The following is a 12,212-nucleotide window of genomic DNA, read 5'->3' as shown; positions in this document are numbered from 1 at the left end:
CCCATCCTCTTCCTCTATGACATTGCACTTGACTGAGTCTTCATAAGAGGAGCTTAACAGCCAACACCGAAACCAAAGCAGAATAGTTCCAGCCAACTACAACAGCAGGAATTGACAGAATATGAGGTAGATTTTGAGCACTGTATTACTTATGAGCAACCTACATGATGAGCATATCACCTGTGCTCTCAGCAGAGAACCAACTATGTACAGAAAACGTAGGATTGGAGTTGATTTAAATACCATTTTTTAATTATGTGTACCTAACGTGTGAAACAGCACAAAGCCAAGAGAATCGTGTTGAATGAACTGCTAATACCGAAGTGCTAGCCTGTTCCTGTCAGAATGGGAGTGGGGAAGTAAAACCCATTATCCCTGGAAGCATTCCAAATGCTAACAAACTCTTAAGGCATGACCACTTTTCCTATACTGAGGTGAATGTAAGTGAGTATATTTGAGAGGCTAAAACCTACAAAAATAACTGGTAAGGAAGCAGTCACTTGACAAACACCACAGTTCACTGAACTTCAGATTCCAAACTAAAACACCACATTATAGGTGAAAGGCAAAAGTCCCTACAAAAGGAATTCTATTGTTAGGACTACCTTTTATTTTACTATTTTGTTGACCATTCTGATTTTGTAACAAGTCTAATTATTTTATTTTCCTCAAATGTTGCTTTCCTTGTGTACCTTAAGCTTGATGTTAGCCAAATCTACGGAAACATGAAAAATTTTGCCTGTTTTTTCCTCTTATCAGACATGGTAAAATTGAGGTAAAGCAATGTGCACCAGACACCTTTGATGAACCTACATCCAAGGCAAAAACCAGCTAAGGGGTGCTCTCCAGGCTGTGGATTACAACTTGCACAAGTACAGTGTTACCTGGTGCCTAGTTTTGCAGAATTCCTGGAGCAGTTACAGCTAGCACATTTCATTGCAAGAAGCTGGTATAGATACGCACCATCAGGCAAACATGAATTGTCAACGCGTGCAAGAATTTGCTCCTGATCTTTTGGTTCTGCAAAATGCTAGGTCCACCTACACTGATAAAAAGCAGATACATCGACCTGGATGAGAAGATGGTAATTAACAACGGTGAGGTGCCTGTTCAAATGGGTAAATAAAATAAGCCTATGTTGATGTTTTTTACTGCTGCACCTCAACTCTTTCCAATATCTTAGTATCTGCAGTACACTGTAAGCACATCTTTGTAATGGAATTAATTTCTACTCTAGGGATCAAGAGGCAGACTGTTTTGACTAAAGGAAACCAGCTCCAGCAAGAAACTGGGGAGACAAGTCCTTGAGCTACTGGCTCAATCTTAACTTGGAAAAATATTTAACTATTCACTATAAAGCAAACATGGATTGAGAAACTGTCCTTTTAAAAGAATAACTACCATTTTTTCTTATTGCATATAGTTTAGACACTTCTGTAAAAAAGATGGCCTAACTTACAAAAAGTGATACCAATCCATTTGTAAAAAGCAAGTGAAGGAAATTCGGCCGATGCATTCTTCCTCTTCCATCTCCTATTTTTTCAGTGAGACTAGAAAGAAAAACGAAGTCAACCAAGAGCTTCCCACTCAAGATTAGGAAATGCTTGGAGTTACCCCTGGAGACTGAAAGCGAATGCCTTCTGTACCCTGCTGTTAAGAAGATGCTAGCTCCTCACATGAAGGAAGCCTGTGTGGTGTTCAAGAGTAGGGAATTAGTGAATCAAGCACTCTTCCTGTTTGACACAGGACTATACACATCGCTGGCTGAGCGACTCATGCATGCTACTTCACTAACTGAAGTTAGAGTAACTGAAGCACAGGAGTTTGAGAATGCAAATACGTCTCATTAACTGAGAAAATCTAAAAAAAACAGAAGGGATCTGTATACTAGCATATAGGCCAATTGTTTATCAGCTACCAGATTATACCATCTTTTACCAAATCAATAAAGTTCTTTTCTATTACACTTGACAAAAAAAATTGCGCCCATGTAACATACAAAGCAGCAAATGCCTCATTTTATATGAGGAATCAAAATCTGATCCCATTAGATGCATCATGATTTTTCCAAACAGTTAGCAAAACCCTGTGTTCAAAACACCACTAGTTGAGTCCTAACCAATAATGTCACCAGCTGTGATTTGAATGAAGTTAGTAGTGTAATAAGCTGTTGTTTGATTTGGCAGCATTTCTACATGCAAACAAAAGCAGAGGTAGATCTGGACTAAATGGCAATTTACTGTCAACAGTTTCTTACATTTAACCGACTCCAACAGAAATGAAAATTTCATTTTGCAACATTAAAAAAAAATCTAACAATCTCAACGTTGAAGAATATCAAATGTACTTTATAAATGCTTGGCTGCAATTGTAGGTACCTTGGAAGCCCTTTCACCATTTATAAATATACCTGTTTGAAATAAAAGATTCTTACAACATCTAATGATTTGGATAAACACTTCAGCTGATAAAATTCTCTGCTATTTACTGTTAAGAGATCAGAGTTCTTGAAGGAGAGAGATCAATTTACTAATTTCCCATGCTCTTTTTTAAATTTAAGTCATACAATTGCAGCAAAGTCTCAAATATTTGAGTACTGCCAAACAATTCCTTTCAAGGCTATCTCAAGCCTTCAAAGATGAAACATCCTTCCAAATACTACAGCTCATAGATGTGAAAATTCTACTAGAGCCCCCTAAGCAAAATATTTTAAAGAAAACAAAACAAGATTGTTGATAAACAGAAAACTGAAAGACAGCTTTTCAGAATACTGCCCTACAACCAAGAAAACTTTGTTTGTAGAATGGGACCTTGCTCAAAGTGAGCGATGCAAGAATGCCTATCCACCACAGAAGCACAGTAAAAGCATCTTTTCACATGCTACCATTCATTACTCTGAAAAGCAGAGGTAACAAGACAACTTCAGCTTTAAAATAATTTAACATTTAAAACCTTTGATGGTAAGCAGTTCTAGCTTATATTGTTAGTATCCTAAACTTCCCAGTACCCAAATACTCCATTACCAGTAGTTCTGCCAGAAGTTAATCGCAAAGAACTTACTAACTTTACTTTTGATATTGCCAGAGTTGAATTAACCCAGATGAAAGCAATGTATCCAGATTTATCAAGATTCAAGTTTCATCATAAAGCAGGTGCAAAAAGAGTATAAGCTACCTGGTATCAGTAGTGTTCATCTAGATGGGCCACCTGCGAGAGCTCCAATATGAAGATGCGTGCCAAACAGAGAAAGTCGTAAGTAATGACTGTACTGCCAAAACAACCCCTGAGCAACCAGCTCCCAAAGTTATGGAAGACAACCCAATGGTTACTCTTTTCACAATAAAAAACAGAAGGTTTTTGTGTTAAAAAAATCAAAATAAAAATCAAGAATTCCGCTTAGTCTAAGCAGTTCCCTGGAGCACTGATCTGAAAGAACTTGCCTCAGTCCCACCCCATTCCCAGAGGCCTAATGTGTAACAAGAACGTTTGGGATCTTCTGAAATGAACTAAAGATTTGCTTATCATAACACAGAGCACACACTTCCTTTGATAAATTTGTGATTACCTGGACTGTCTCCAAAGGGGTAAAATATTGTATTGTTTGTTTTATATTAAAACAGCATTACAAAAACCACCCATTATAAAACAGAAGCTTAAATCCACTGAAATCTCATCTCCAGGTGCAACACAGGATGTGTGCCAACAGCATCTATTTATCAAGTGAATACTGATTTTGATTTTCTACAATCACCAGATAAAATAGCTTTTAATAAATACCATGTGTTCACGTTGCCATATTTTTGAAACATCTGATTAAACCCAAAGAGTATTAGCAGATGAAAAATATCACAAGGATAGGTTTAATACCTTATGGCTGAAATTAAATAGTGCAACCTTATTTAGCCTAGGAATGATACTACACGTTGATAGTTCTGCATTAACACAAACTTTGAACAAGCTTACTCTACTAAATGCTACCTACTAACAAAACCCTGTTTAGGTACAATTCTTACTAAGAAACTAAAGATACATTTTATGCCTTTTCTATAATCCATTATTAACACAAAAGGAAAAGACAGAAATTTAGCATGAAAAGCCTGCCTAATTTAAAGCTATTGGCTTTTTGCCTTTAAGTCTGCATTATATGACTTCCAAGGTGCTTGGCACCTGCAGTTTATTCACACCATAAAGCTGAGTTACTCAGCATTTCTCCAAGTTGGTTCACTTTAAAATCTATATTTAGGCATTAAAATAAAAGTGAGCTGTGGGGCTCCAGATCAAAAACCTTTTCTAAAGCTCTTTTTGACATCTTACTGAAGTTTTAATAAATTAGAAGATGATTTCTGCATGAAGTTATGATGAAAACTATGACAGCTAATTGAATGATCATGTATTTCTAGATTTAAAAAATAAAATGAAAAATAAAATACATAAAGAACAAAGAATACATAAAGATCTGACACACAGGATTCCTATTTAACTGATAATAATTAGCAATCCCCTGGTACAGTTCTGTATTTATTGTACAGAATCGTTCATGCCTTTCCTAAGTAATTGATTTGCATTACTTTTAACAGTGTACTAGAGCTATACTACTTTGGTGCTTTCAGCTCTGACAAGAACAGCTTACATAAAAAGCCAAAATATAATGAAGAACAGCTAAAAAAAGAAAAGGAAGCATCTCTGGAAATCCACAATAAAAGCGTATGCAGCTTTCTTCAGAGAAGCATGTAAACTACAGATGACCTTTAAAAGTAACATACTTCAAACTACATCAAAAGAATACTTCATTCATATCCACTGAGAATCAAAAAGCTATATAAAATATAATTTTAAATGTCAAATTCCGTAATTATATAAGTTGAAAACAATTTTAAGAGAAATTCACCTAAAAACAAATCAATAAGCAAGTCTATACAGGAACTCAAGTTACACTGCTGAGCAAACTGCTGTGCAAGTTTCTGAGTCTGTACTGCACTCACCATTATAATTTAACTATAACATAATGGTGTTTGTTATAGCAAAGAAGCAATAAAGCCAGGCTTACCACTATGTATCTTACTACTCAGTTTAGAACCTCGATATCCTCTTAGCTATGACCAGTTACTGACAAATAAATAAGAAAAAACATTAAACGCTAGAGATTCTGATACTTTGAACAAATAGTAAAGAGGGGAATAGAGTGATTTATGTTGTTTTTCTAATCAGAATATTACGAGTTCATGGATTATTGTATTTCTGTCAGACTGAGCACAGATAACCTCTATAAAATGAGGCATTTCCATATAGCTTTGCTATTTAGCGACATTAAGGTGTGGTTTTTTTTTTTGGATAAAGGCTACTTCTGGAAAACCACTGTCTACAAACAATATTACAATTACAGCTTTTCCTTCTTCAGAAATGCATAAGCACGCACTGTATCAATACGCAGGAGCCTCCTTGAATATATCTGTAGTCACTGCACTGACCATACATTGGTATTTCCTACAAACAAGGGGTACTATAGTTTTTATTAATAATTTGTGATTTATTTGAAAACAAAACAGCCTTTCATCCAGAGGCAGTGCTGGCTGGAGATGGTGGAAATTTATGTCACAAGCAATACCGCACTAGGGCATGCCTGGTCTGCTTTCTTTCTACCTTGTTGAACTGTTAACAACACATAGGAAATGTCATCACTTCGCTTTACATTGTGCCAAAACACCAGTCAAGCACAGAAACTGCTGCACCTCTGCACACCAAGACCGGAACTAATTTCAGCTGTTAACAAGAAAACGATGGTAGCTACCTATAACACAGTAACCAGTCACTGGTAAGAAGAAACTCCATAGCAGTTCTCATGAGAACTGATTACAAATGGGTAACTCTTTAAAAAAAACTCTTAAAAACAGCCTTCCTCCTTCATGTCTTCTATCTTTTAGAGAAGTCACGTTTGCTGTAAACCACTCAATTCATCCACTGAGAATCAAAACAGCAACTAGGTGTGAGGTGGAACACAGGCCCAGTCACGGAGGAGCCTCAGAGCTGCATGTTCACAACTCCACGTTACTGTTTTAATAACCGCAGATCTATTGACAAAATTTCTGACAAAGTTTCTTTTTGTACTGGACCATTTCACAGCTTACAAGTTGGTCAAACACTTAGAAGAGTAGAACTGAGTGTGTAAGCACTCACAAGAGCACTAGAACAAGCTGTGAGGATGAAAAGAATATTGTGCACCTTTCAAGTTGCACCTGCCACCAAAACAGCTGTAAAACGGACAGACTGAAGTACCAGCTCTCTGAGGTAGGATATTTATAGGCAGAAAGGTAGCATTGCCTCAGTATGTTAGAGGTCTAAATTGAACAGTTTCCATTCTTCAGAGCAGTTGTACAAGGACATATTCCACCCCTGGGTACTCCGTGGAAGTGATTTCTACACAAAGACTGATGTGATTCTACACAAAGACACGATGTTTAAGACCACATACACCGGCTCTCTGGAACATGCAGGTCAACTACATGTACAGATGAGGTAACAATGCAATCCATATACACAACCTTTTCCTTCAGTTTTAAATGCTCTTCAGATTTATTCTATTTGCCTAAACAAATTAATCAAAAGATGTGTCAACTTACTGTTCATGGAAATCTAGCATCGGTGGCTCGAACCGGAGAGGTCGGCAATTTCCCCGATATAGGGATACACTGCAAGAAAAATGAAAATGCTCTAAGAGATACTGTAGATGATACATTTTTGCTCCCTTTCATCTTGAATTGCCCTGTCTTAGCAGATTTATGAATACTAATAACAGCATAACTAATTCAACAGAAGAAACAGACTGACAAACTTGCCCAGTAAGAATATCATAATTTTACCAATACTACATGAATATGTCGTGCCTACAAGAAAGACTACCCAAGAGTACAATTTTTAGAAATCGATATAATAGAAACATCAGTCATCGCTATTTAGAGGAAAACTAAGTATAACAGTAAACTAGATAGGTTTATATCATCTGTCAGCTATATCCAAACATCCTCCTCGGAACATATAACAAAGACATTCACATGCACATCATAAGTTTCTCTACTTACAACCACACTAGCACATAAACCATCCTGAACCAATTTGCTGGTACTGAGGCCATATGGGAGAAATCAGCCCATGTCTCTACTGTTAAAATCTCTTCATCTACAAAGTACAACTACTTTGCTCTAGAAACATTCCTTGGCTTTGCCTGTACTAACCTCCTGCTGGTAACTGTTTTGGAGAGTGGTAGTAGATGAAGGCTAAAACTTAAATACCACTCAAACAATCCAGCAGTAAAGACCGTAAATTATCTGGATATATTCTCTGGTACTGCTTATTTTACCAGAACAGTCGTAGTCAGAGAGCACAATCAATAAGCCACAACTTAAGTTACAACAAAGAATACAATGGCAGTTTAATTGACAGAAACATTTTCTCTTTCACAATGAAGAAACTGCAACCACACTTCTGTATCTCTGCAATTCAGTAACACTCTGTCTTGGGCTGGGTAAAATTCATATTCACACTATGAACATACAACAGGGAGACAACGTAAAGTAAACAGGAAAGGCTAAAGAATGGCTCGAGATCAATGGCTGCTAAATGGCTCAAGATCAATGGCTTTGCTTTTTCTTTAGATGCTTCTTTTTCTGATAGTAGAATACCACTTTTCTTCAGATACTTGGTTTCTGACTTGGCATCAGCAATGACAAACTCCTGAAGACTGAATTGCAACCAAGCATCCTGAGTAAACAGAGCTGCTCCACAAAGGCCGCCAGGGCAACTGAACCACCCAATTCTGCCTCCACAGAGAGAAAAACAGAGAGGTAGAAGATGCCTTGTGGTTGGGCTTATGACAGCTGAGGTCTTAAACTTGATCAATTTAAGTCCATCCAGCATGCTTCCAGGAAAACTAATTATCGATCAAATTCGGATGCCCTTTCATAATCCAGAACCATTTCAGCAAAGACGTTATTTAGAGGAGTAAAACTTCTAAAATGGGTATGAAATTTCCCCTGTATTCTCTCATAGCCTAGATTTGGGCAACTACAACAACAGCATATTTTATAACAAATTCAAGAATTCTCAATGATTCACTCCAGTATTCTATAACAGAATCTTCCCGCTTCAAGTATAATACATGTGTAATAGGGAGGTCTATTTATGTTGATTGTTACAAAGCTCTCCAGGTTTGGATGTTGAACCATTTTCAATGCTGATTATAGCTTAGCCATTAAAAATAGCCTTATTCACATGGCAAAACTAAAACACTATTGGGATAAGAGTAGGTATAAAACAGCTTTAGTCACACACATCTCAAAACAGTAAAAGTGAAGGTGCAAGACACAGTGACAGGAAGAACTGAATTCAAGTTTACAGAAAATAACAATTCTTGCTACTGTCAAGTGTTGCTATGACTTGGACTATTCAGAGAGCACTTGGGTATACCTTTTCAGTCTAAAACCAAACCTCACAGGAACACATGCTCAGCAAAACAAAAGTTAAAAAGACAATTAATTTGGAAAATTATATTAGCATTAATATTTTGAAAGGATAAAATGAGTTTAGAACAAGTCTTCAAAGTGATCAACTCACTTTTCAAAGTTTATTGTAAAATTTAAAAAAAAGTTTTGAGTGCACTTTTTAACTGAAAATGTTAAAAAGGCCATGCATCTCTATTATCAACATAGTCCTAACACCAAATGGAACTACTTTTCTTCTAGAATGATTGTTAAAGCAGTTCTTTCAATAATACTCTACAATTTGTCCCAATTTTAAACCTCTGAATAGTCAGCCATGCAGCACCTCTGTTGTTGTGTTTGGTTGTTTTAATGAAGAACGTATTTCTTGGTAAAATGAATCAACTTTTAAAAAGTTACCAGAAATATTTATAATATTTACAAAACTGATTGCAAAGATCTTTATTTCAAATGCATTGAAAAGAGTCAAGAGTCACTTAACCTAATTGCAACAATCAGGACATACGCAACTCCTCACATACTTGAAAGGTTTAAGTATCATTTTTCTTAGAATTCATAGCTATGTTATCCTGAATAACCATTTAGACAACACAGAATTTTTAAATGGCTATATTTTGGTAATGGCAGCTACATCATAACAAATGCCAATTATAATAAAAGTAACTGTAATGAGGTTCAAATGGGAACAAACAATATAGGAATTCCCAAACTTTGTCTACTGAAAGGCTCAACACGAGTCAACTTGCAGCAGACCTACAAAATGATGATAATGTCTGCTCTGCTGGGCACTTGCTCACTGAAGACTGGATACACCCATGGGTAGGGCAACTTTACAGCATAATGACATTTAAGTTAATTATTATGGATGCATGTAGAGCTATTGCTTGCTTCCCAGACTTATACCAGAATTTAAACATTTTTCTTTCCCTACCCCTCTGAGTTGTCTAATCTTCAAAGTCAAAAGAACATGAAAAAAAGATGCAACTGAATGAGAGAGAACTACTGACATATGCCAACAAGCTCCAGCAGACAAGAATTAGCCAGAAGTCATATGAGTCTATGAAGTATCAGGAAAGTCTAGTTCCTCATAGTGATTTAAGATGGTCCCTACACTTTTACCCTTCTGTGAGAATTTTGACTTTAAAAGTAAGACTTGAGAGTGAACTCCAATCAGTCCTGGAAACAACCATTTCCCTCACTGTACCATCCATTCTGTCACCAAAGCATTTACCTCAACTACTAAAATAACTACTTTTGTAGTAGAACATAAGCAGAAACAGCATACTACAAGATGTGATTGAAAAAAGGTAACAAACTCCCAATAAGTTTGATCACAGATGCAGTTATACAGATGGTTAAAATATCAATGCCTGGGAAGACTGTAGGGGAAATAGATATCCACCAGTGCCGAGATACAATATTCTACTATCTAAGGACATTCTGCAAAATTTTATTAAAATGTTTTGCTGCTTACCATAGCATGCTACGTGTTCAATTTTAATCACCCCCACACACACTGCATTTGGACAAAGTACTTGTCAAACATAATATTTATAGAGTTCTGTAAAGTTGGGCAGTAACTGTTTTTCTGTATTCTCACTTTACCTTTCTAGCTGTTCTGGGATTTCTGGAGGAGGTCGGTGCTCTGTGGAATCTTATCTGTACCATCTTTAATTGCTACTGCGGAAAATTCAAATCTAACATTACTCTATATGTATTTTTCCCACGTTACTTTAACATTTGTTTAAAGGGTTTTACTTCCTTTCCTGTGCCATAAATCAGCAATAAAAAAGAAATAAAGACAACAAAACCATCAAATGACAATGACATTTCATGATTTTAGCAACATTTAGGCTCTTAGAAAGCCACTACTTTGTTATTTCTACTACCACAAAATAAAATGAAAGTATCTCCAAAAATAGCTATGTGAATTTTTAAAGTAACAAACAGTCAAATTTCTCATAATGGGAACTTTTTATGCCAGAATGTCCTTGAAAGAGTCACCTAAAAGCAGAACATTTTTGGCTAAAATAGTAAGTAACCAATCACATTTCCCCAACCACATCCAGAATTTGTGAATATTAAAAAAATAAGGCTGAGCTGCAAATATCCGAAGATGTATTCAAATTTTTACAGTTGAAATGATTTTAGAAATATGGGTATTAAAAGCAGCCTCAGGGAGAATGTTAGCTCCCACAAAACATTTGACCCTTTAGATATTTGGCAGTAGCCACAGCTATAAGCACAGATGAACAAAAACACTAGCAAGAAAGGCTTCTCATAAACTACACCCAGCTAGTGGCTGGCTCAGTTATGCCAACATTAACCCTTTATCAGGAAAATGTACTCATAATATCAAAAGTTAAAATCCAAAGTTTTCTTCCTGAGGGGTTGTCTGTGGAAAGGGTGGGGAAAAGATGGAGAAAAGCTTGAATAGATGCACTGTAGCCTGATCACGGGCAAGAACAAAACAAATTAAATGGCTAGTTCATTTCCCTCCTTCCAATTAGTGTTAAAAAGCAGATCAAAGAAATGAATAAACTGTCTAGGTGGTGAAGATCTACAAGCTGTACCAAGAAAGATTATAATCACTAATAAGGACTGTGAAGGATAAGTCATCTATAGAAGTTAAGCATGTGGAGGAGACACTCAGGAGATTTCAGCAATGCCATTTAAAAAAATCACCTAGCAAGAAAATACCTATAAAGAAAAATGCATGCAAAAGCAATAACCGGGGCGGGGAGGGGGGGTTGTTGGGAATTGCATATTCACTTTGCAACACAGCATTGAAAAGTTTGCAATGCTGGTCTTTATCATACTGCGACTGAACGACAAATAGGCCAGTGATCTTAAGTGGAATGGGCTGTTTGTATATTTCTTTTACAATATGAAAATGAGGAGATTTTTCAAATCTGCAAAGCCACTGTTTTTATCAGAACACACTCTAATACACCAGAACTTCAAACACAGAAAGCTATCTTCTTGGACGAGAAATGAAAAGAAAGAAAACTGGAAGATCTAATCTGTGGACTAAGCCTCTTTCTCAAAGACCACTGAGAACAGGTCTAATGAGCAGGGACCTGGGGATGTTGGTTGATGAGAAGCTCAACACGAGTCAGCAATGTGCACTTGCAGCCCAGAAAGCCAACCATATCCTGGGGTGCAAATCAAAAGAAGTGTGGCCAGCAGGGCAAAGGATGTAATTTCCCTCCTCTGCTCTGCTCTCATGATACCCCACCTGGGCCCTACGTTTGGCTCTGGGGCCCCCAGAGCAAGAAGGACACAAATATTAGCATGAGTCCAGAGCAGGGCCACAAGGACCAGAGGGCTGGAGCACCTCTCCTGTGAAGACAGGCTGAGGGAGTTGGGGTTGTTCAGCCTGGAGAAGAGAAGGCCCCAGGGAGACCTTATGGCAACCTTCCAGTACCTAAAGGGGACCTACAGGAAAACTGGGGAGGGACTCTTATCAGGGCGTGTAGCGATAGGACAAGGGGTAATAGCTTTAATCTAAAAGAGGGTAGGTTTAGATTAGATATTATAAAGAAATTCTTTACTGTCAGGGGGGCGAGGCCCTGGCACAGGCTGCCCAGAGAAGCTGTGGATGCCCCATCCCTGGAGGTGTTCAAGGCCTGGCAGGATGGGACTTTGAGCAACCTGGTCTAGCAGAAGGTGTCCCTACCAATGGCAAGGGGTCTGGAACTGGATGATCTTTAAGGTCTC

The 12,212-nt window shown here is 37.3% G+C and overlaps 1 protein-coding gene across 2 annotated transcripts in view; it reads right to left on the bottom strand.

Moving 5' to 3' along the window:
* TMEM131 (transmembrane protein 131) overlaps window positions 1–12,212 on the bottom strand; it is a 97,197-nt gene that overhangs the window by 52,412 nt on the left and 32,573 nt on the right. For both annotated transcript variants that reach the window (XM_080575492.1, XM_080575493.1), the window contains exon 4: window positions 6,618–6,686. In XM_080575492.1, coding sequence (XP_080431618.1) covers window positions 6,618–6,686 — 69 coding nt within the window. The remainder of the gene's footprint in view (window positions 1–6,617; window positions 6,687–12,212) is intronic.

The sequence above is a fragment of the Anser brachyrhynchus genome (assembly GCF_964034855.1).
Source record: "Anser brachyrhynchus genome assembly, chromosome: 1".
NCBI lineage: Eukaryota > Metazoa > Chordata > Aves > Anseriformes > Anatidae > Anser > Anser brachyrhynchus.
This window is presented reverse-complemented; position numbering and strand designations above follow the sequence as displayed.